General features: G+C 40.2%; 1 protein-coding gene across 1 annotated transcript in view; it reads right to left on the bottom strand.

The window, feature by feature from the left end:
• Positions 1-20,577, bottom strand: part of LOC117289980 (transcription elongation factor SPT6-like) — a 48,269-nt gene that overhangs the window by 13,023 nt on the left and 14,669 nt on the right. Inside the window, exons 10-28 of the mRNA XM_033771183.1 lie at positions 19,927-20,013; positions 18,288-18,389; positions 17,471-17,581; positions 16,649-16,738; positions 15,258-15,394; positions 14,016-14,310; positions 13,298-13,481; positions 12,087-12,216; positions 11,383-11,533; positions 10,235-10,389; positions 8,615-8,813; positions 7,176-7,318; positions 6,471-6,665; positions 5,110-5,245; positions 4,470-4,607; positions 3,836-4,003; positions 2,617-2,744; positions 1,556-1,763; positions 718-865 (exon numbers count right to left, since the gene is read on the bottom strand). Of these exons, the coding sequence (XP_033627074.1) occupies positions 718-865; positions 1,556-1,763; positions 2,617-2,744; positions 3,836-4,003; positions 4,470-4,607; positions 5,110-5,245; positions 6,471-6,665; positions 7,176-7,318; positions 8,615-8,813; positions 10,235-10,389; positions 11,383-11,533; positions 12,087-12,216; positions 13,298-13,481; positions 14,016-14,310; positions 15,258-15,394; positions 16,649-16,738; positions 17,471-17,581; positions 18,288-18,389; positions 19,927-20,013 (2,905 nt within the window). The remainder of the gene's footprint in view (positions 1-717; positions 866-1,555; positions 1,764-2,616; positions 2,745-3,835; positions 4,004-4,469; positions 4,608-5,109; positions 5,246-6,470; positions 6,666-7,175; positions 7,319-8,614; positions 8,814-10,234; positions 10,390-11,382; positions 11,534-12,086; positions 12,217-13,297; positions 13,482-14,015; positions 14,311-15,257; positions 15,395-16,648; positions 16,739-17,470; positions 17,582-18,287; positions 18,390-19,926; positions 20,014-20,577) is intronic.

Consider the following 20,577-nt stretch of genomic DNA (forward strand, 5'->3'; position numbering starts at 1 on the left):
CTCAGTGATTATGAGGCGAAAATTATTTTAGCATGTATAAAATGTATTTTCATGACATTGTTTTAATCATTTCTCAAAAACTACAGCACCTCAGCAACTAATATTTTATGGTACGCATTCTACTCCCATTATCTTCAAATGGTGTAAGTTTAACGTAAATCTGTGGACATTGTGTTTTGTGTTACAAAAAGACCCCAAATCCTTTAACCATAACTGCTACATAAAAGGTTGGGAAGGCATTGCCAAACATGATACTTGGTCCTTAGAAAGTAGGAGACTTTTTTTGAGTGCAAGTGCTGACCAACATGTACACATGGTGCAGGCTTCAATAGACTTTTCAATAAATAAGTAGGATTTTGAAACTTTGCGTGGAGTAGAATTAGGTTTGCCGTAGCACCAAGTGTTATACATGTAACATTCCTCTTTTGAGTTGTGTTGGTTCTGAAAGCTGCTTAAGCAGAAAATAGTGCTTAAATTTGTTCTACTTAGCAGAACTAAGCATGATAACAGTTAAATTTTCTTCATGTTAAATGGTATTCTAGCAAGAAACGTTATTCTGGTAAGCATAATTTTGTTGTGCTTAGCAACATTTTAAGCTTAAGCAGTTAAAAAAACAAATTGGGCCAAGTTCCAAACTCAACAGAGATTCACACATGGTGCTGCCAAAAACATCACCCTACAGAACCAATAAATAAGTAGACAAATAAATATATTTACCTCTGTAGAATGTCTCTGGTGTTTCTTTGGTCAGCATGCTGAAGGTTTCCTCAGCTGATGGTGGGTGGTACGGTGACCGCAGATCCTTGTAGCGACTGTTCAGCTCAGCTCGGATGTCGTACAGAGTAATGCTCTTATTTCCGTACCCCTGAAGAGAGAAATTTGCATCTTTAAAAAACAATAGACCCCTTACATAACGTGAAAATGCTATACTGACGCGCACCTTTTCACGCACAAAGAACAGCTATCGTCCAATCATTTGCCTCCTTTGACCCAAGTGAGGCCACTTTTTGAGCGTGTGATGTCACATGCAAGGGGTCTATTGTTTATGAGATATCGCCCAAATTCATGCCGGACAACCACTTCAAGGTGAGGGCTACACTGATTTGGGCTGTCACCTACCCCTGGAGCTGAAACGAGGTTAGCCGTTTCACAGTCACATGGGAAGTAGGCAAGCTTTTTATATAGCAATTATGGTTAGGTGCCTTGCTCGGGGGGCACAAGTGCATTAACCGGGAACTAGAATGCTCAGCCACGACACACCACCTCAAAAAAAAAGAAAGAAAAAAAGAAAAAGAAAAATCAATCAAAAGGTGACACTTCCATTTTGTGGATATGGCAGTATACCCCAAGCGAGTCCCTCTGAGCATGAGGTTAGGCATGCCCATCTTCTCAGAGCTTAAACAATTGGGTGCTGAGTTAGCAAATAGTGTTGATCAAGATTTACAGATGTTTTATAATCTGCAGGCCGCAGGTTCAAGTCCCACTCTAGCCATCTTTTCTTTGTTCAACCCAAAGCGATTTGTTTGACAGTCTGAAAGGAGAGAATCACACCCACCTGTCTCTCCAGCTCTTCAGCGAAAGCGTCCAGATCCAGATCTTTCAACTTGTCTGGATTCTCCAGGATCTCCTCGAGGGCCTCGGCTGGGTTGGCATCGTCAGCAGACTCGTCATACTCCAGGGCATCCACAGCCATCTTGCGGGCCCACTCATAGGTCTCTGGGTGGATACGGGTGCTGTCTAGCACCTCGATGTAGGAATCAGAGCTGTGAAAGTCAAGAACATAAGACAGATGAATTGAGTAATTCCATAGTTCTAGAATTTGAACCTCTCCCCTGTGTTTATACAATTCAGGAGGTTTACAGATTTTGTGCATCAACAGAAATACAATACTACAGGTTTGGACACAATGTGGAATATTTATTGCACCCTCTGGTGGACTGCTTTATACTTCTTTCACGATATTTTGAAAGCTCAAAGAGGTGTAGATATAATCCTGAACAGAGTTTGCCCTTTTCAGTGACTAGCCAGCATGACCTGAGAGCATGTAATTTCACTAGTCTGTCAACTTTTGTATGAGTCCATACTTTTAAATCAATATTTGTCAACACCGAACAAGCCAGTCAGACCAGTTGGAGAGAATTCTGACTGGTCCACAAGTGTTTTAAATAGCACTTGGCCAGCTGACCACTGTTTTGGGTACTTTTTGTAGGACACAAAACTTATGTGGTTTAGAGACAAATGACGGTATACATGTTAACCTTCCCTTCAAATATAACTTGCTGAGGTGCTGTACATGTACATGAAGTTTTTGAGAAACAAGTAAACTTCTTGAAAACAATTTTGTTGCAGTGAGAATTTTTTTAATTTTAGCACAGCGGATTTATGCAACTCTCCTGAAAACATTGCTCTGTGATTTTCACTTTTTTGTTGTTCCCCTACTAATGAGGTTGAAACTTCTAAAGGTAAATTATAATACACACATCTTCCTTCACAGTGAGTAGGGATTCATGTCATGGCCAAAAGCTTGATCTACAAAAGGTATCAAAAATCCTTCAAGGGAGAACACTGCTGAAATCACATGCCTGGTTAAAAGATTTGGCTTGGCATGGTATTTACCTGTCTCCTAGCGAGGTTGTGTCAATTCTAATGAAGCCAGCACAGTTAATGAAGACCTTGGGGCCCAGCTTACACACAGTGACTAACAGATTACGATTCTCAAGACGCTGGTTCTGCTGTTTCAATGTCTGATACACAAAAAATAAACGAGAGTCAATTAGAGTCAATAAGGGTAAAGTAGGAGGTTAATTAAAGTCAACTTTGGTCTACATCAACCATGTCAACACGATTTTTAGACCATAGTAACATCTAAAGAACATCTACTGTTGACTACACTGATGGTAGTTTGTTTTAGTGCGTTGTTTGTCATGTGATAGTCCGACGACTATCACACGGCGTGCAGTACCCACACAGATTTTTACCCACCTCGAACACAATCAGTTGTGATCTGTGTATCTGAAACGTTATGTGTACGAAGATGATAAATAGTCTGTTGGGGTGTTATAAAACAAATATTGACTGCTTTAACTCATGCTATGGTTCAAACAACGACTCCCTCGGTGATCACCGGAGCGCTCCATTTTCCCTCGGCTACGCCTCGGGAAAATAGAACGCTCCAGGGATCACCTCGGGTGTGGTAGTTTTAACCATAGCACTCGAAGCAGTCAATATTTGTATAATATGGATGATGAAAGTGTGACCCTGTACATAATAGGGCCCTTCTGGCAGGCACGATATTATGGTAAATATGCAACCAGTGTGTCCGACACCAGGGGCCGATTTCACAAAGCAATAAAATTCATCGCAAGACAATATTGTCAGTATTACCATAGTGATTTGTATTGTAACATCACACTTTAAGAAGCAACTATGATTGATTTGCTGTTAAGATCAATCTTAGCTCTTTGTGAACTCAGCCCCTGGTTTCTCCCATCAGGATGTCGCTGAGATGTTGAACAACGAGCCATTTCAACAGCTTTATTCTACATACTGCATCTCTTTGGAACTCCTTGCTTGGTGCATAATGCACTCCGTCCTTAACTATACAATATACATGTAGACTGTTTTAAGGGGAATATCAACTCCTACTTTCAGCTTCCCCAAGTTATTTTCAATACCAATAATGGTTTTTTAGCCTTGTTTTGGAAAAACTTGCATAATCGTTTTACATTTTTTTTTAGGACATCAAAATCATACAGTGCTTATCACACATTAATGCAAGGGTAAAACCAGACTAATAAACTTGAGCGTTGTTATTCACACATGTAACGAGACTCACCCTGACGATGGCGTTGCCCTTGCGTGGACCCAATCCACATATGAACTGTACCAAGCTCTGCGTGTGTGGATGCGCAATGGCCCGGTTGACATCAACACCCACCTCGTTGACCCTGTAGATGAACTCCTGCTGCAGGGCCTCCTGGAGCTCCTCTCGGCTCACAGCGTCCTACGCATCAGGGAGACAGACAGACAGAGAAGTTTAGTAGAGCGACACTGTGGGCTTGCAGGGTGCAGATTATAGATCGTTACAAATCCTAGAAAGATTCACTCATCCATCGGCATCAATCAATTAATCAATCAGTGGTTAAATTTATAAGGCGCCAATCCAACAGTTGTTGCTCATACCGCCGTACAGTAGGCTTTTGAAAAAGGGTGAGATTTAAGAATTTTCATTAAATTTGCTAATAAAGTAGATAGCCTGATGTTCCGAAGAAGATGGTCCCACATCCTTGGTGTTGCAAAAGAAAAGGCACAATCTCCCAACTGTGTTTGGTTCTTTGAATGCGAAAAAATTGAAGTTTGGGAACAGGAACAGGAACACAGGTTTCTTACAGGTTGTCTGATGGACAGTAGGTCAGTGAGATATTAGGTTAAACAGGTGAGGAGGTTTTTTAAGTTTAAAAATGACCTACCTGCATGGGATGAAATTTCAGGCACATGAGATCCTCGTCTGGATTGCACAATCGAGCTAACTCCACCAGAGGGTCCTGGAGCCTACGAGCCGCTGAGATGGCCTGCCGCAACAAGGACGGGTATTTCCTAAACTCTGTCTACAAAAGAAACACAAGAAAAACAAACATGAAACCAAGGAGGGTTCAGAAGTAAGTTTTCTTTGTAGCTCGCCAAACTAAGGAAACCTGTAAACCAGAACCACCAGGGTTTAACCTCCCACATCTAATTACTGTCATTGTCCTCTCTACCATGTCTACAAAAAATTGGTGTGATATTTCCACTAGGACATGTAGGATGCTTTGCCAAATATATAATTCAGATTCACCAAATATATAATTCAGATTCAAATTCAGAAACAAAAAGTTGGTGTTATGTTTTCGTTAGGATACTTTGCTGACTATGTAATGCAGATTCAAACTTAGATACAAAAAATTGGTGTTATGTTTTCGTTAGGATACTTTGCTGACTATATAATTCAGATTCAAATTCAGAAATTGGTGTTATGATTCCATTAGGACACTTTCCATCTATAATTCACATTCAGATTCTAATTCACAAAAAACTCTGAAAAAACTGCTAAGTTCAGATTCGGATACGTACCTCAGCCATGTTGGTTGCAGCGTACACCTCCCCTACGTTGGAGTCTATCATCTGCACGCTAATGGGAGCAATTTGCTGCTCTGCCTCTAGATCAGACACACACTGCTGGATGTCCTTGATCACACCAAGGGTGGTCCTAAAAGATTTGGTCAATATTTCCACAGGTTATTCTCAAATGCGATAGGGGATTTTTTAGACGCTATATATGGCAGCAGAACAAAAATGCTCAAAAAGGTAGCATTAGTTTTGCAAATAAATCCAATATGTGTGTTTTATCCATAGAGCTATATATATAGACATGATAGACTAGAGCGCTAACTTCGTCTGCGTTTTGAAGCCACCCTGGGCGCAGACATGTTTGATGTGTTGCGCGACTACGGAACGATTTCAATTTTAAGAGAACACACATTGACGCGTGTGCGCTACATTTGCTGCATTTTTTTTGTTCGATGACACATAGAAAAGAACAAACACACTATCATGCAAATAGCTGTACAATTGCCGTACAAAATTTCAAGCTTTTGTATTGGTTTGTACATAACATGGATGCGCCCACATGGCTTCAAAACCTTCAAAGTGCGTGTATAACGGGGTGTTAGCGCTCTAGTCAATATGTATAGCTCTATGGTTTTATCTCATTTCAAAGTGAGACATGTACATTTATGAATACCAGAAGCTGCAGCTTTGCATAAATTTCATTCATCATTATTTGTTTATGAAAAATAACTCAAACACTGTTGTCAAAATGTTATTTAGTTGTAAAGTTTGGTCAGATTGTTAAAAAAACCAACAGTTCTTTTCAGAACCAACCCAACTCACTAGAGATAGTCATTACATGGTGTTACCGCAAACCTTTCCATATCAGATTGTTCATGCTCCAAGCATTGGCCCTTGTAGGACTTGACAATCAGGGCCTTATTTCATAGCGCCGCTTAACGTTAAGCACATTTTCATGCTAACCAACTGGTGCTAACTTTAGCAACAAAATGTGCTTAAGCATTAGGGTATTTTTTTATATGTTAGCTTAAATTAAGCGACCATATGTTAAATCATTCATTTTCATACCGTAAACCCCTAAAGATTTGCATACCTTTTCATGTGCCTACGGTTAGCAGCACTATGTAATGGACATCGCACAGTAAGCACAAAATCGTCCTTTAAGCAGCTCTATCATAAAGACTGTAAGCACAAAACTTGCTAAGCACAGCATAGTACATTTTTTTGCTTAACAGAAACAGATTGTCGTGACTGGCGCCCCACTCATTTTTTGCTTACCGAAAATGTTTTGTCAAGCAGGATTTACTGCTTTGTTAAAACAGTTTTGTGAAATTGGGTCCTAGTTGCAGACATCTGCCTTATACCTTGACTCTGTTCCAACCGCGATGACATGAGGCTTCTTGCTGGAGATGAATTCCTTCAGGGAGTCCATGTCGGCCTGCTTCAGGTCCCGATCCCGCTGGTAGAAGCTGTTCTTCCTCCTCAAGAAGTGCGGCAACCTCAGGAAGTCTACCATCTCACCATCGCCGTCTATCACCGCGGCAAAGGCAGCCGAGTCCCTGACGAGAAGAAGTGAGAAGAAAACAAAAATTAATTACAATTTTAACATTTTTGCTCATGAGAGGTATTGAGGAGAACATCAGCTGGGCCGAATTTTAATAAGCTGTTAAGCAGAAAATACTGCTTCACAAATTGCTTTGCGAAGCCAAAAATTAATAAGGCACCAGTCACAACAATGTCTAAACTTAATGTAGTTTTGACTGGTATTCTGTTTCTGTTAAGCAATACTTTTCTGTCCTAAGCAAGTTTTTTGTGTTTACAGTCGTGACACCTGTGTCCATAAGCAAGACACAAAGTTTAAAAATTTCAGAACGCTATTTTATTACGAACAGCAGGCACGCGCAAAGTTTAGAATGTTATTCTTGCACTGTCCGTATGCGGAGCGTGACGCATTGACACTCACAATCACAGTGTGCAATATAAAAACTGGGAGTAGTTTATAGATTTTTATACCACCCTCCAGTTGGAACATCTGATTGGTACTGGAAGATGTTATTTTTAATACTCACATCTCACTAGAGAAGGAGAGTCCCATGACCCGTAGACCCATCCGACTGTTCACATCGAGATAGTCATCTTCATCTTCCTCCATCTGTTGATCTACTTGGAATGGCATCACCTTCAGCCAGTCAAACAACTTACGACAACATAGCTGTTGGGTTAACAATCATTATGGTTTATTAAAAAAGAATTCTCTAATTTGTACTTTATCAGTGTGAAGAACGCCACTGGACACTTTTGGTAAACAGTAAGGCCCACACTTCGTGTATCACAACTTATATATAAAATACCAAACCTGTGAAAATCTAGGCTCAATCGGTCATCGGAGTCGGGAGAAAATAACGGGAATACCCACCCTTGTTTCCGCACGTTTCCTCGTGTCATGACATGTGTTCAAAATAAATTCGTAATTCTTGCTATCGAGAATTGATATTGTTTTAATGTTTTCTCAAAAAGTAAAGCATTTCATGGAATAATATTTCAAGAGAAGTCTTTCACAATTACCTTCTGTAAACCCTGTAAGTTATTTGTAAATCTGTGAACTTTTTTTTTTTTGTCTGTACCGAAAGTGTATAATGGGTTTAAACATGTCAAAGGGGGGGTCTAACTAAACTCATGGCCGAATTCAATTTTGTGATCCACCCATATCTTTCCCGAGATGGTGCCGGCTGAAGGCAACCTTTTGCTAAAACCTACTACTACATATCATTCCCAAAGTAAGAGTCTTTGAGATAATGGGGGGCAAACTTCCAACCTCACGCTCAACCATGTAAAATGCCACCGTGTTCGATACTCGTCAAGTCCCTTTATAGTCCATTTTTGGGGTCAGAATCCCGAAACACTTGATGTCTTTACAATTCAAATGTACACTCTGTACGTTTTTGTAAGGAAAACTTTTAGTAAAATCCCGAAACTTGATAATTTTCAAACAAAATGTCAGTAAATTTGACCTCTTTAAACTTACTCTTTGCATTGTACGGACTCATATCTTTTCAAATCCTGAACTGTAGGCTTAAAGTGTGAAAGCTTGCAAGCCCATACAGTTTTTCTTTGGTTTTAAAAGCCCTATTTTGTTGTCTAGGGCATTTGATTTTCATGTTTTTATGACTAAAACAAAAAAAATAGTAATACAAAATTATGGTTAAAATCAGAGAAATAACATTTTGTGAAATTGCTTCGTTTCCACAAACATGACAAGCTCTCACCTCCAGTGACTCAAAGACCTTATGATAGGCAACCTTTCATAAGCTCAAACCTGAGCTAGGTCTGGGAGGGCACATCTTTTTTTATGACAGTTTTTTATTACTTTTGCCCTTCCCTGGACGGCCTCTGCTTGTTTTATTGTTTAGTCCGAAGAATATAAAAAAAAAAAAAAAAAAAAAAAAAAAAACAAAAAAAATAATAAAATAAAAAAAAAAATAAAAAAATTGACAAAGTTAACACCAACCTTGATGATGCCGTCTTTAGCCTCCTGCACTAGTTTGCTCTTGAGCTCCTTAGCCATCTCCCGGTACAGGATCTTATGGAGTGCTGTCTCAATGGCCGCACTCCTCTCCTTGTTCCATTCCTGGACGTTGTGACTGAACTCATCTCGGTAGTACAGCTGCTTGATTTCCTCAAAGTAGGGTGTCGGCTGGTAGCTGTCACTGTAAAATAAAGCGTCACAAAAAATTGGGATTTGTTCGTTTTTTTTTGTTTTTTTGTTTTGTTATGCAAGTCACCAGACACACAAGGCCTGAAGGCCACTCAGGTGTGGGCTACAATTGTTTTTTTCCAGAGGCCGTTGCCACCTACTCCTAGGGCTGAAATAGGGTTATCCCTTTCACAGTCCATACGGATGTAGGCTTGGGTATCATCAATTTGAAGCCTGGCCAGTAGAGCAGAAGGCACTACCTCCCCAATTTTACGTAGCAAGTGTCACGACCTGGATTCAAACTCACACCCTGCTGATCAAAAACCAAAGCTTGAATCCGGTGCTCTTAACCGCTCGCCCATGACACTGCTAAAACTGCTGTTCATGACATTGCTATTCGTACAGGCGAATACAGGATTGGTGTGATTAAAGGGCAGTAGACACCTTTGGTAAATGTCAAAGAAAAGTGTTCTCACTTGGTGTATCCCAAAATATGCATAAAAAAACACACCTGTTAAGACTCAGTTGGTCATCAAAGTTGCAAAAGAATAATGAAAGAAAAAAACACCCTTGTTCTTGTTGAACAAATTTGTGTGCTTTCAGATACATGTACATGTAAACATGGTAAAAGGCTGCAGACCTGAAGTCTTTTTAATTTGAGTGAGAAATTCCCTCTTTCTCAAAGCTGTTTCTCACAATGTTTGATACTATCAATAGCTCTTCATTGCTAGTTACCAACATTGCTAGTTTTGAGGGAATGCAGTTCTTAGAAATTTGAACCTGAGAAAGCTTTCAGGCCTTTCTCAGGCATCTGAAAGCACACAATTTTATGCAACAAGAATTGAGCATTGAAGATCAATTTACCAGTCCTTTATTTATTTCATATAAAAGATACAGATATACGACTGTCAAATGTCGTGGCAATAATTACATGGCAAAATAAAGGATGACACATGCCATATTATGTGATGGGCTCTACAAAACTAAATTGCTTGTCGCACAACCCACTTTCAAGTACAGGGCTGTTTAGTGATGGAAGGGTGAATTTTTTTTTAATGCTTGTTTAGGGTTTATATGTTCAAATTTTTTCTTGAATAAAAACTTAGTTTTTGATCGATAAAGGTGAATAAAACATGTTCACCCCTTAGACATTAGACGTCAATAGTTGAAGTTTTTATTTACGGGCTGTTTTCAGATTATGACTTAACCTATTTTTCAAAAGTCATAACTTTTAAACCAAACATCATACAACTGTGTAAGATATGTCAAAATGAAGCTTGTTGTACGCTCTTTTCAGCCATGTATAAAACCCAATAAGTTAATTGTCCCCCTTGTGACTCATTTTCACAGAGCCCATCACATATGTTTCACCCATCAAATGACAAGTATCTATGTGTGAGTTAACTAACAAATCATATTTATAAATCTTTATACCTGCTGCTTTTCTCCAGGTCAATGTCCATGACAATCTTGAGTAGTTTCTCTTCCTCAGCTTGAAGGAGTTTCAGGTACTGGTCTCCCACCAGCTCCTTGACTGGTTTGTTCTTCAGGTATTTACAGCTGTAGCTCGGGTGGGACTCGTCAATTTCCTACGTGAACAAAATCATCAAGGGTACAACTTAATATATTTGTCTCGCTTGATTTGTCTTATAAACTCCACAAAGTGAAAACAAGATCTTTTAAGAGCACTAGAGGTTTGATAAATAAGCCTGGCAACTAGTGCGTTTATTGCAAAGTCGTGACTAGTAGTTGCGTAGTCGAGCCTCGACTACTGTTTTTCAACTACTCGATTAATCGTGCCACCTCGACTACTACACATTAATAGCCTTGCCAACTACAAAAAATAGTCTTGACTACCAGTTTGGTGAACCAATTGTGTCGCACACTCTGCTGATCAGAAACACCAAAGCTTGAGTCCGGTGCTCTTACCTGCTCTAGCAGTGGTGAGATTGGACAAATGTGAACATTCCTGAAAAATAGCTTGTAGGCCTTGGTTCCCCGTTAATTAGTCCTTTCTTCAGACTGAAATTGAACTCTGACTTAAAGTACGTAAACTGCGTCAACCATGGTATTTGTGATAGTGTCAAAACAGTTTTGTTTCGTTACCAGTTCCTTGAATGTGATGATCCTGACACTCTTGGTCGGCTACTCAGATTGTTATGACAATCCTTTTGTTTCATACTTTGTCAATATGGTCTGGGGGTCGTCCGAGAGTGTCTGGGTTATCCTGTTTTTGCTAATCAGATCGTTCTGACAATCCTTTTGAGTGTCAGGGTTATCCTGTTTCTTAATAGTTATTCAATTATGTCCCTTTTACTGTAAACTTAATGTACTTTTATCTTTTTATCTCCTCCTTTCATGGAGGTTTTGAGGAAATAAATAAATAAATTAATCTAGACCAAGAACCTCCCAGATGTTGCCAATTCAGGAGATTTAACAGAAAAGCTATAGGTTTGGACATGATGTGGACTATTCCTTGCTCCCTCCAATGGCATAAATGGAATCTTTATTTAGAGTTTTCTTGACATCTTCAGAATCTGCGTAATTATTGGTACTAATATGTATTTTTGTTTACAGCCTACCTTGATTCCTTTCTTTGTAGGACGCACACTGATCTTCGCTCGCTCGTAGTAAGTCTGTCGGACGCACTGACGCACTAACGGGTCGTTGGCTAGCTGCAGCGCCACCATGTAACCTGCTGCTTTCATCACCGACTCCTCCGTTGCAAATTTACTGCATGAAAACAAACAGATTATTCATTTATATAAATAATAAAAATAATGGACATTTGTAGTGCGCCATGTCTGTCAGAGAGACACTCCTGGCGCCTAAAACAAGGAACTCTGTGTATGAAAGTACTTAAAGGAAAGACTGAACAAGTGTGTTTTCAAGCTAGTTTTGAGAAAGTGCACATTAGTCTATTGCGCAAATTCTAAACTAATGCTAAAAATACACATCACATAAACTACACTCCAAAAAGCTCAGAGAGAGCACAGAATGCAGATGATCTACAATCCTAGCCAAATTGGTTTGGCCACCCATTCGCAACGTTACAATAAACATTCCCTGTCCACTTCCCCCTGACAATAAACATTCTCTCCCCATCCCCCTGCTCAATGTTTATGGGAGCGCCAGAGACCGCGCAATGAGAGACAATATTGAAAGGGGCACGGGGGGCCATGATGAGGGGGCCCAACGAGATATATGCCAGGCTGTCATAACAAGTGTCCCGTTATTTTGCTACAGGTACTGTATTTGTTGCTATGTCTAGTAACCCGGTGCCTACCTGGATATGAATTCCCTAGCTGTCTCAGCAGGCTCCATTGGGTGTTGCTCAGGGTCGTATCGTTGGTAATTATCCCGAAGATTCTCACCAAACTGCTCAGGGGTCAGACCGAACTTCTTGGCAAGGGCATCTGGGGAAAATGTGTCAATAATGGTAAAAGTGGCAATAATACTCAGTTCAACCATTATTATGCATATTTTGATGATTTTTGAGCTTCCGCAGTAATCATTTTACCCTGAAAAGGGAGATTATGAGCAAGAATTCCAGTACATTCTTGTCCGTTTTTGTACAGGACAAACAAAGCCTAGCAATACATTGGATTTTATGGAAAGATATACACGTCAACCGTCTGACTGACTGCAAAGCTTCAAGCTTCAAGCTTATAAAAGTTGGCGAGGAAATAAGAAATATACATGTACATGTAGTAAAGCATCTTGCTCAATGACTCAAGTGTCATCCATGAGAGGACCTTAAAGACACTGGACACTATTGGTAATTGTCAAAGACCAGGGCCCAACTTCATAGAGCTGCTTAAGCAACACAATTTTGCTTAAGCAACAAAATCCTTGCTTGGTAAAATCAGTATACCGGCCAAGACTCCGCTCAATTGTTATGCTAAGTAAACAACAGCTAAATACCAGTCACAAGCAATGTATATGGCATGACATTTTGGCCAGTAACCATGGTAACATGTGTAAAACAAGCAAGCTATTTTCTTGCTTAAGCAACTATGAAATTGGGCCCAGTCTTCTCACTTGGTGTATCTCAACATAAACATAAAACAACAAACCTGTGAAAAATTGTCGTCGAAGTTGGGAGATAATAATGGAAGAAGAAACACCCTTGTTCGGGACCTCAAAATCTAACTGTGAGGTCTCCAAATCAAATTCAATTATTTTAGTGGAAAATTACTTCTTTCTTGAAACTATGTTACTTCAGATGGAGCCGTTTCTCACAATGTTTTATACTACATGTATCAACAGCTCTCCATTGCTTGTTATAAAGTAAGTTTTTATGCTAATAACTATTCCGAGTAATTACCAATAGTGTCCAGTGCCTTTAAACCCACACCTTGATGACTTAACCACAAGATCTCAAGTCAAGTGCACTAGACAGCTCGGACAAGACACACAACAAAGGGCGCCCTTATGTTTCACAAAAACAATTTTGCATAGAAACTGAAGTACAAATGCAGCAAACTTGAGTCTTACCGAGTCCAGCCTCTTGGCATATCGCGTACATAGACTTCCTGGTGGCCTGCTTGATCTGGTGACTGGTACCCTCTTCACCGGTCTCCTCATCCTCTTCAGGTTCCTCAACCTCGACCTCAACCTCCTCCTCAGTGTCCACCTCCTCTTCGATTTCAACCTCCTCCTCAGATTCAGAATCCTCATCCTTAGTAATTATATAGAGATAAATACAGAGTTGACTTGGGTGGCTGACAAAATATTCTGTCAAGTATTGACCATGTCGTCATTAACCCATGATAAATTTTGGTTGCTTCAAATTAGGAATCCAATTGCACGTGTGACTGTTTACTGCATATTTTAGGTGACACATACATGTACACAGTTGGGGGTGCACAGTATTGTCGCATTAATGCAAAAATGCTGTATCTTGATTTTGCAAAATTTAGGTCTCCCTATTTTGGCAACATCGGTGTGCCAGTCAGAAACCATACAACCATTAACAATACAACCTGGGAAACAGCAGCCAGGTCGATCACCTTAAGGGGATGCAAACTTTGTATTTCAGATATCAAATACTAAACCAAAAGGGGAAACTGACAGTTTTAAATGATTTGTGGCTGAACAAAGTCAACTGTTCTTTGTCCAATCCTAAATCATTTAAAACTTACCCAGTCAGTTTCCCTAGTGGTTTATTATTTCAAATCATATTACAGAATACTAAAAACAATTAGCCCCTCACCTTCTTCTCTTTCTCTTCGCCATCCTCCTCCCCTTCCTCTTTGTCCTCTTTTTCTTCTTTTTCCTCATCTTCCTCTCCATCCTCCTTGGGTTTCTTCTCCTTGGGGCGGCGTATCGTCCTGGTGACCATCTTCTTGACGGGGCGACGGATAAGCTTGGTCTGGACAGTTCTCTTTTTACTCTTCTTGTTGGTTCTCTTGAGGGCATTGTGCATCTTGGGGATGTCCCGTCCGTAGTATAGGAGGAAGTGCATGTAGACGTCCTTCAGTTTATCCATGGAGTCTACCTCCTCGAGTCTGGTGGTATAGAGTGGGAATTGGAGTCAATGCACGAGGGAAAAACGGTTCAAAACACAAAAACAAGATATTCTGTGAAAGTTTAGTTGTTTATAGGGAGTCATGGCCGAGTGGTTTAGAGAATCAAATTGGTGCAAAGGAAATCAGTTTAAAAATCACTGGCAAATAAGCGACCTTTGTGAAAGTTGAAGTTGTTTATAGAGTGTCATGGCCAAGCGGTTTTTAGCATCAAATTCAAGTTCTGTCCTTAAGCAAGCTGCTTAAAGACACTGGACACTAATGTGGTTGTCAAAGACTAGCACCATGGTCACATTAAGTTGTGTGCTTTCAGATGCTTGATTTCGAGACCTCAAATTCGAAATCTGAGGTCTCAAAATCAAATTTGTGGAAAATTACTTCTTTCGCAAAAACTACGTCACTTCAGAGGGAGCTGTTTCTCACAATATTTTATACTATCAACCTCTCCCCATTACTCGTAATCAATAAATGTTTTATGATAATAATTATTTGTAGTAATTACCAATAGTGTCCACTGCCTTAAACTATAGTTGCTTCTCTTTCCCAGGGTTAATATCGTGTTCGATATTATTTATTCAAAAAGCCTTTGAGCTATCCACCCCAATTAACTTTCATCAGGGGCACCTTGCCACCTACTCATGGGGCTGAAACAGGGTAACCCCCTTCACAGTCCGTAAGGATGTAGGTATGGGTATCATCTACTATCGGAGCCTGGCTGGTAGAGCAGAATGCCCTTCTGTCCCAACTTTTTCGAGGCAATTGTAGTTAAGTGCCTTGCTCAAAGGCACAAGTATCATGAACGGGTATCGAACACATACTCTGCTGCTGACAACACCAGAGATTGGGGTCGGTGAACTAGACCCCTCGGCCACTCCTCCACAGTTATGATCGAGCGAGGCATTCTAGGGAAAACATATTAGCCCTCTCACCTGTGTAAGTCTGCCTCCGTTAAGGGTCTGATTGAGTCAGGCAGGAGGTCATCCGTACTGATCTGATCAAACTGATAAGCCTGCATCTTCCCAAACAGCTTCTTCAAGTTCTCCTTCCGGTTCTTGAGCTGACACCACTGAAGAAGGGACAATACAGTTTATAAAGGGTGTTAGTCATTGCATAAGAAATGATCTGAAATTAAGGCCCTGCCTGGGTGACTAGTGAAATTCACTACTTGACTAGTCGCGCCTCAAATAGTTGCAACTTTGACCCTAGTTGTGACTAATTTGTAATTCCCAAGATGCATTGTAAAATTTGTGCTGAAATGATTGAAGGATTGTGTCACTGATGATTGATTGCGTTTTGTAAGTAAATTATGTTTTTGTGAATAGTTGTGAGCGACACAGATGGTTCACGAAGTAGGAAGTTGTGACTATTTCCGTAGTAGTCAAATATGGGAGTCGCCTATTACTCGTTCACTCGTCATGACTTGGAACACTAGTCACACTAGTCGCCCTGGCTTAGTCATGTCTGTATGAGGTGACTTCCAGTTTTGGTTATTGCCGTTGGCAGCAGCAACACTGTTGATTATACTTTAAAGCCATTGGACACTTTCGGAACAGAAAACAAATTAAAAGTTCACAGATTTACAGAAGTGAAAGACTTCTCTTGAAATATTATTCCATGAAATGCTTTCCTTTTTGAGAAAACGTTAAAACAATATCAATTCTCGATATCGAGAATTGCGGATTTATTTTAAACACATGTCTAGACACGGCGAAACTACGGAAACAAGGGTGACTTTTTCCGTTATTTTCTCCCGACTCCGATGACCAATTGAGCCTAAATTTTCACAGCTTTGTTATTTTATATATATAAGTTGTGATACACAAAGTGTGGGCCTTGGACAATACTGTTTACCGAAAGTGTCCAATGGCTTTAACAGAGATATGGTCTCAGCCACTAATAATAACAGTAGCTTCTTATATTGCCCTCAGATCCATCAATCAGTGATGGTTAAGGCGCTTTAACATTCAGTATTTTCCTGCAAGGTATTGTGGAGCTACATTGATGTTTGGGTAATGGTTTACGAGGTGATGTGGCACAATATGCTGCCGATCAGACCAGGAACACCGGGGCAAACCCCTCATCTTTACAATAAGTGCACTGGGTTCTTTTATGTGCATTACACAAGACACTGGACCTACAACTTTATATCCCATATGACGTAGCAACAATGATTATGTGTCTTTGCTTAAGGACACAAGTGTCTTGACTGGGACTCGAACCATCCCTCTGCTGATCAGAAACACCAGAGCTTATAGACCGGTGTTCTCATCCACTCGGCCACAACATGCAAGGTGTGCTCTTCTATCTCATATCAACTAACCTTCTCATCCCAATGGTAAACCTTGTACAGATCATTGAAGTTCAACTCGGGCTCTACGTATTCCTTACGGTAGAAGGCAATGAACGGCACCTAGAAACAGACACAACAACATTTAAATTTTACTTATGTAAGTTTTCGATGTGTTCTGTTTAAAAAAAGAAATGATATCATAGCATGCAAGAAAAATAGTTAATTAACATCAATCATGTTTTTTCCCAAGATTTGTCAAACCTGTGGAACATTCTTGACCACAAATGCTTGGATGTTTGGTCAAAGCAAGCTGAACCGAAACAAGGTCTTCGGAATGTTCGGTACTTTTGCACTTAATTTTTAAATATATTGGACACTATTGGTAATTGTCTAAGACCAGTCTTCTCACTGGTGTATCTCAACATATTCATAAAATAACAAACCTGTGAAAATTTTAGCTCAATTGGTCATCGAACTAGCAAGATAATAATGAAAGAAAAGCACCCTTGTCACACAAAGTTGTGTGCTTTCAGATGCTTGATTTCGAGACCTCAAATTCTAAATCTGAGGTCTCGAAATCAAATTTGTGGAAAATTACTTCTTTCTCAAAAACTACGTTACTTCAGAATGTCAGAGGGCGCCGTTTCTCACAGTGTTTTTTACTATCAACAGTTCCCCATTACTTGTTACCAATTAAGTTTTATGCTAATAATTGTTATGAGTAATTACCAATAGTGTCCACTGCCTTTATTTAAAGTCCTACTGTGCAATCTGGAGCATTCTATATGGTTTTCTCTTGATTATTTTTTTTTGGGGGGGAGAACCCGAGAAATCTTTATACTAGTCACTGACCTCAAAGTGTTGGTTACGCATGAAATGCAGGGCCTCTCGGATTCTGTTCTTGGTGCGTGGCGGTTTCCTCTCATAGCCTGAGCCATACCCGCTGTCCTGCTCTGAGCTTTCCTGCATGGTGAGAAAAGAAAAGTTTATGCTAGGTTAGGTACTCTTTATGCAGTATCAGTCCCTAAACTTGTCTGAGCGTATATAAATATCAAGTAATAAACCACAATGGAGTCTGACAGGGTACAACTGAACTCGGCGGTCTCAATATTTTGTCCATATCTTTGTTCCGGCTTTCTGGTCAGAAGCCATAGGGAGACCACCAGCATAGAGCTAGAGAGCTCAATGGGTAGAGCTCTGGCGTGTTAATCCAGAGGTCGTAGGTTCATATCCCAAGTTCATTTCAAATGGTGGTAGCATTTTTGATATATCGCCAGTAGCCCAGAGCGGTGAAGTCTGGACGCAGGAAGAAAAATCCGTATCTGGAATACACAATCTGAGAATCATTTCTGACAGTAACATTTCTAAAATTCATGAATACATGTATCAATCAATCTGCACAGTAATATTTTAATATCAATCGATCTTTTTAGTAATAATTAAATATCAATCAATCTTTTTAGTCAAAATTTAATATCAATCTTTCTGTTCAGTAATAACTGAATATCAATCAATCTCTTTAGTAAAAATTTACCATTAAATCAATCTTTTTTAGTAAATATCAATAACCCTTTTCAGTAAAAATTTAATATCAATCAAACTTTTCAGTAATAAATTCATCAATCATTGATTATTTACCAATAATAACTAATCAATCAATAACGCGTACCTGATTAGAGGTTGGAGGTGTTAAGAAAGCCTGTCTGTAGATCCACTCCGCCTCCTCGTCAAGCTCAGGGTCACCTGCCTTGGTGACTGGTACCCGGCGAAGCTGAGAACATCCAAAAACAAAGACTATGCAGTGAACACAGGCAAATGCTTCCCAAATTCACTACTGAAAATCACCATTTGCTGCACAATATTGGCATTTCAATAGAACTATTGAATAACCCCTTTGTTGCTATGAAAGTCGCCATCTTGTAGGGCAAACCGTTTGTGCGTCTAAATGCGTACATCAATGAAGCACGCAGCATTCTCAGTTTGATTGCTATGGCACACGTACGCAAACCCCAACACACGCTCATAGACGTCATGTTGTTGGCAGGTTTGTGAACGGCGCTGATATTTACTACAATATAGTATATTGCAGTAAATATGATCAGTGCAGTTATTCTGCTTAGCAAAGTTGCTGGAAATTGTCCCTTGGTAAGGTTTTCAAGTAAGAATGGCAGGTGAGAAACCAAAAGCGATGAATTCAGCTTATTGCTGAAAATATGCACGTATGTCCTACACGGCCTGTCAACTCCTCTTCCCCTTCCTGTCTTAAAGGAACACGTTGCCTTGGATCGGTCGAGTTGGTCTTTGTAAAGCGTTTGTAACCATTTGCTATAAAATTGATATGGTTGGAAACATGTTGTAAAAGTAGAATACAATGATCTACATAAATATGCCTCAAATTGCGTGGTTTTCGTTTTACCGCGTCGACTAACACGGCCGGCCATTTATTGGAGTAAAAAAGTTGACTCCCATAAATGGCCGACCTTGTTAATTCGCGACGTAAAATGAAAACCGTGCAATTTTTAGTGATACTTGTGTGGATCATTATATTCTACTTTTAAAACATCTTTCCAACCATATACATTTCACAACAAACGGTTTCAAACGCTTTTTTATAGACCAACTCCCCCGATCCAAGGCAACGTGTTCCTTTAAGGCCCAGTCAAACAGGCCCCGATAACGAGAACGAAAACGGTGAAAAAAGGTGTATTCTGCGTGGAGCAATTTTACCAATCGAGGGCGTGCTTTTTTACGTTATCGTTTCCATCCTCGTTATCAGGGCCTTTGTGACTGGGCCTTACTCTTTCAACCAAGTCATTTTTCTCACGTCAAGTCGGGAGTCATCTTTGTTCAAGTCAAGTCAAGTCACAACTTAAGTCGACAGTCAATGAAATTAGCGAGTCATCTAGGTCCAAGTCAACGACTCGAGCTGACAACACTGCACTCTGTGAACGGTTGTGACTATGGGTGCGTTCGTTTAGCTTCCCTAGGTCAACCCCGGTCTGCCCCGGTTCGTTCGAATAGCTTTGACGGGGCTCACCCGGGTCAGCCCCCAGTGCCCTGCTTGTGAAGTGGGTCACTTGGGGTGACCCGAGGTGCATGCCCTCACCACGAGAGGGCGAGTGTGATCGTTTGATTAGCTCTTGTCAGGGGCTCACCCGAGTGAGCACTGCGGGGTCGACCCAGGGAAGATAAACGAATGCACCCTATGTGGAGTACGAATGAGTAAGATGAACATTACGTTGCACAATTGTTAGACCGTCATGACAAACAAGACTGAATTGAGCTGACATGAAATTGAGTGTGCATACCTGACATCTTTCTGGTATATCAGTTGCTCTGATCTCACTATCGATATCAGTGAAGTGACCTCTCTCCAAATCACTGGGCTCAAATACCTGAAAGATAGAACAAAGAAAGGTTGTCAATCATATTAACCCTTCACAGATTACAGCGGCCACAGACGCCTACATACATGTATGACTACATAACAATACAGAGATGTGATAGGCTGTTGAGAAAAAAAGAAGAACTCTGAGCGCGAAAAACATGCGACCTCGAAAACTTGCGAGCATGAAGCCCAATTATTTATCTTCAGTTTTAAAAGCCCCACTCTGCAATATGGGGCGTTGTTATTTGGTTATACCTCCATTTCTTGGGTGGTGGGAGGGGGGAAATAAAGCCAAAACATAATTTCTCTTTTTATGGCAAAACAAAACCAGAATTCCATTTTAAATTTGAGGAATCACATCCCTGATAATAGTAATACAACCCAATTCTTAAATGGCACTTCATTACACATTGGGTGCCTCTAGAGGATAATTGTATGTGGAGCAACAGGTATGACTGCGTTCCCACTACATAGATCCACAGTTACGAGATCCTAACCCCGCAATAGGATTAACCGCAGACGTGAATCGCAGTGGAGTTCCCACTTAAGTATGTATGAACTTGCATTGATC

Source organism: Asterias rubens, chromosome 5 (assembly GCF_902459465.1).
Source record: "Asterias rubens chromosome 5, eAstRub1.3, whole genome shotgun sequence".
In the NCBI taxonomy this organism is placed as follows: Eukaryota; Metazoa; Echinodermata; class Asteroidea; order Forcipulatida; family Asteriidae; genus Asterias; species Asterias rubens.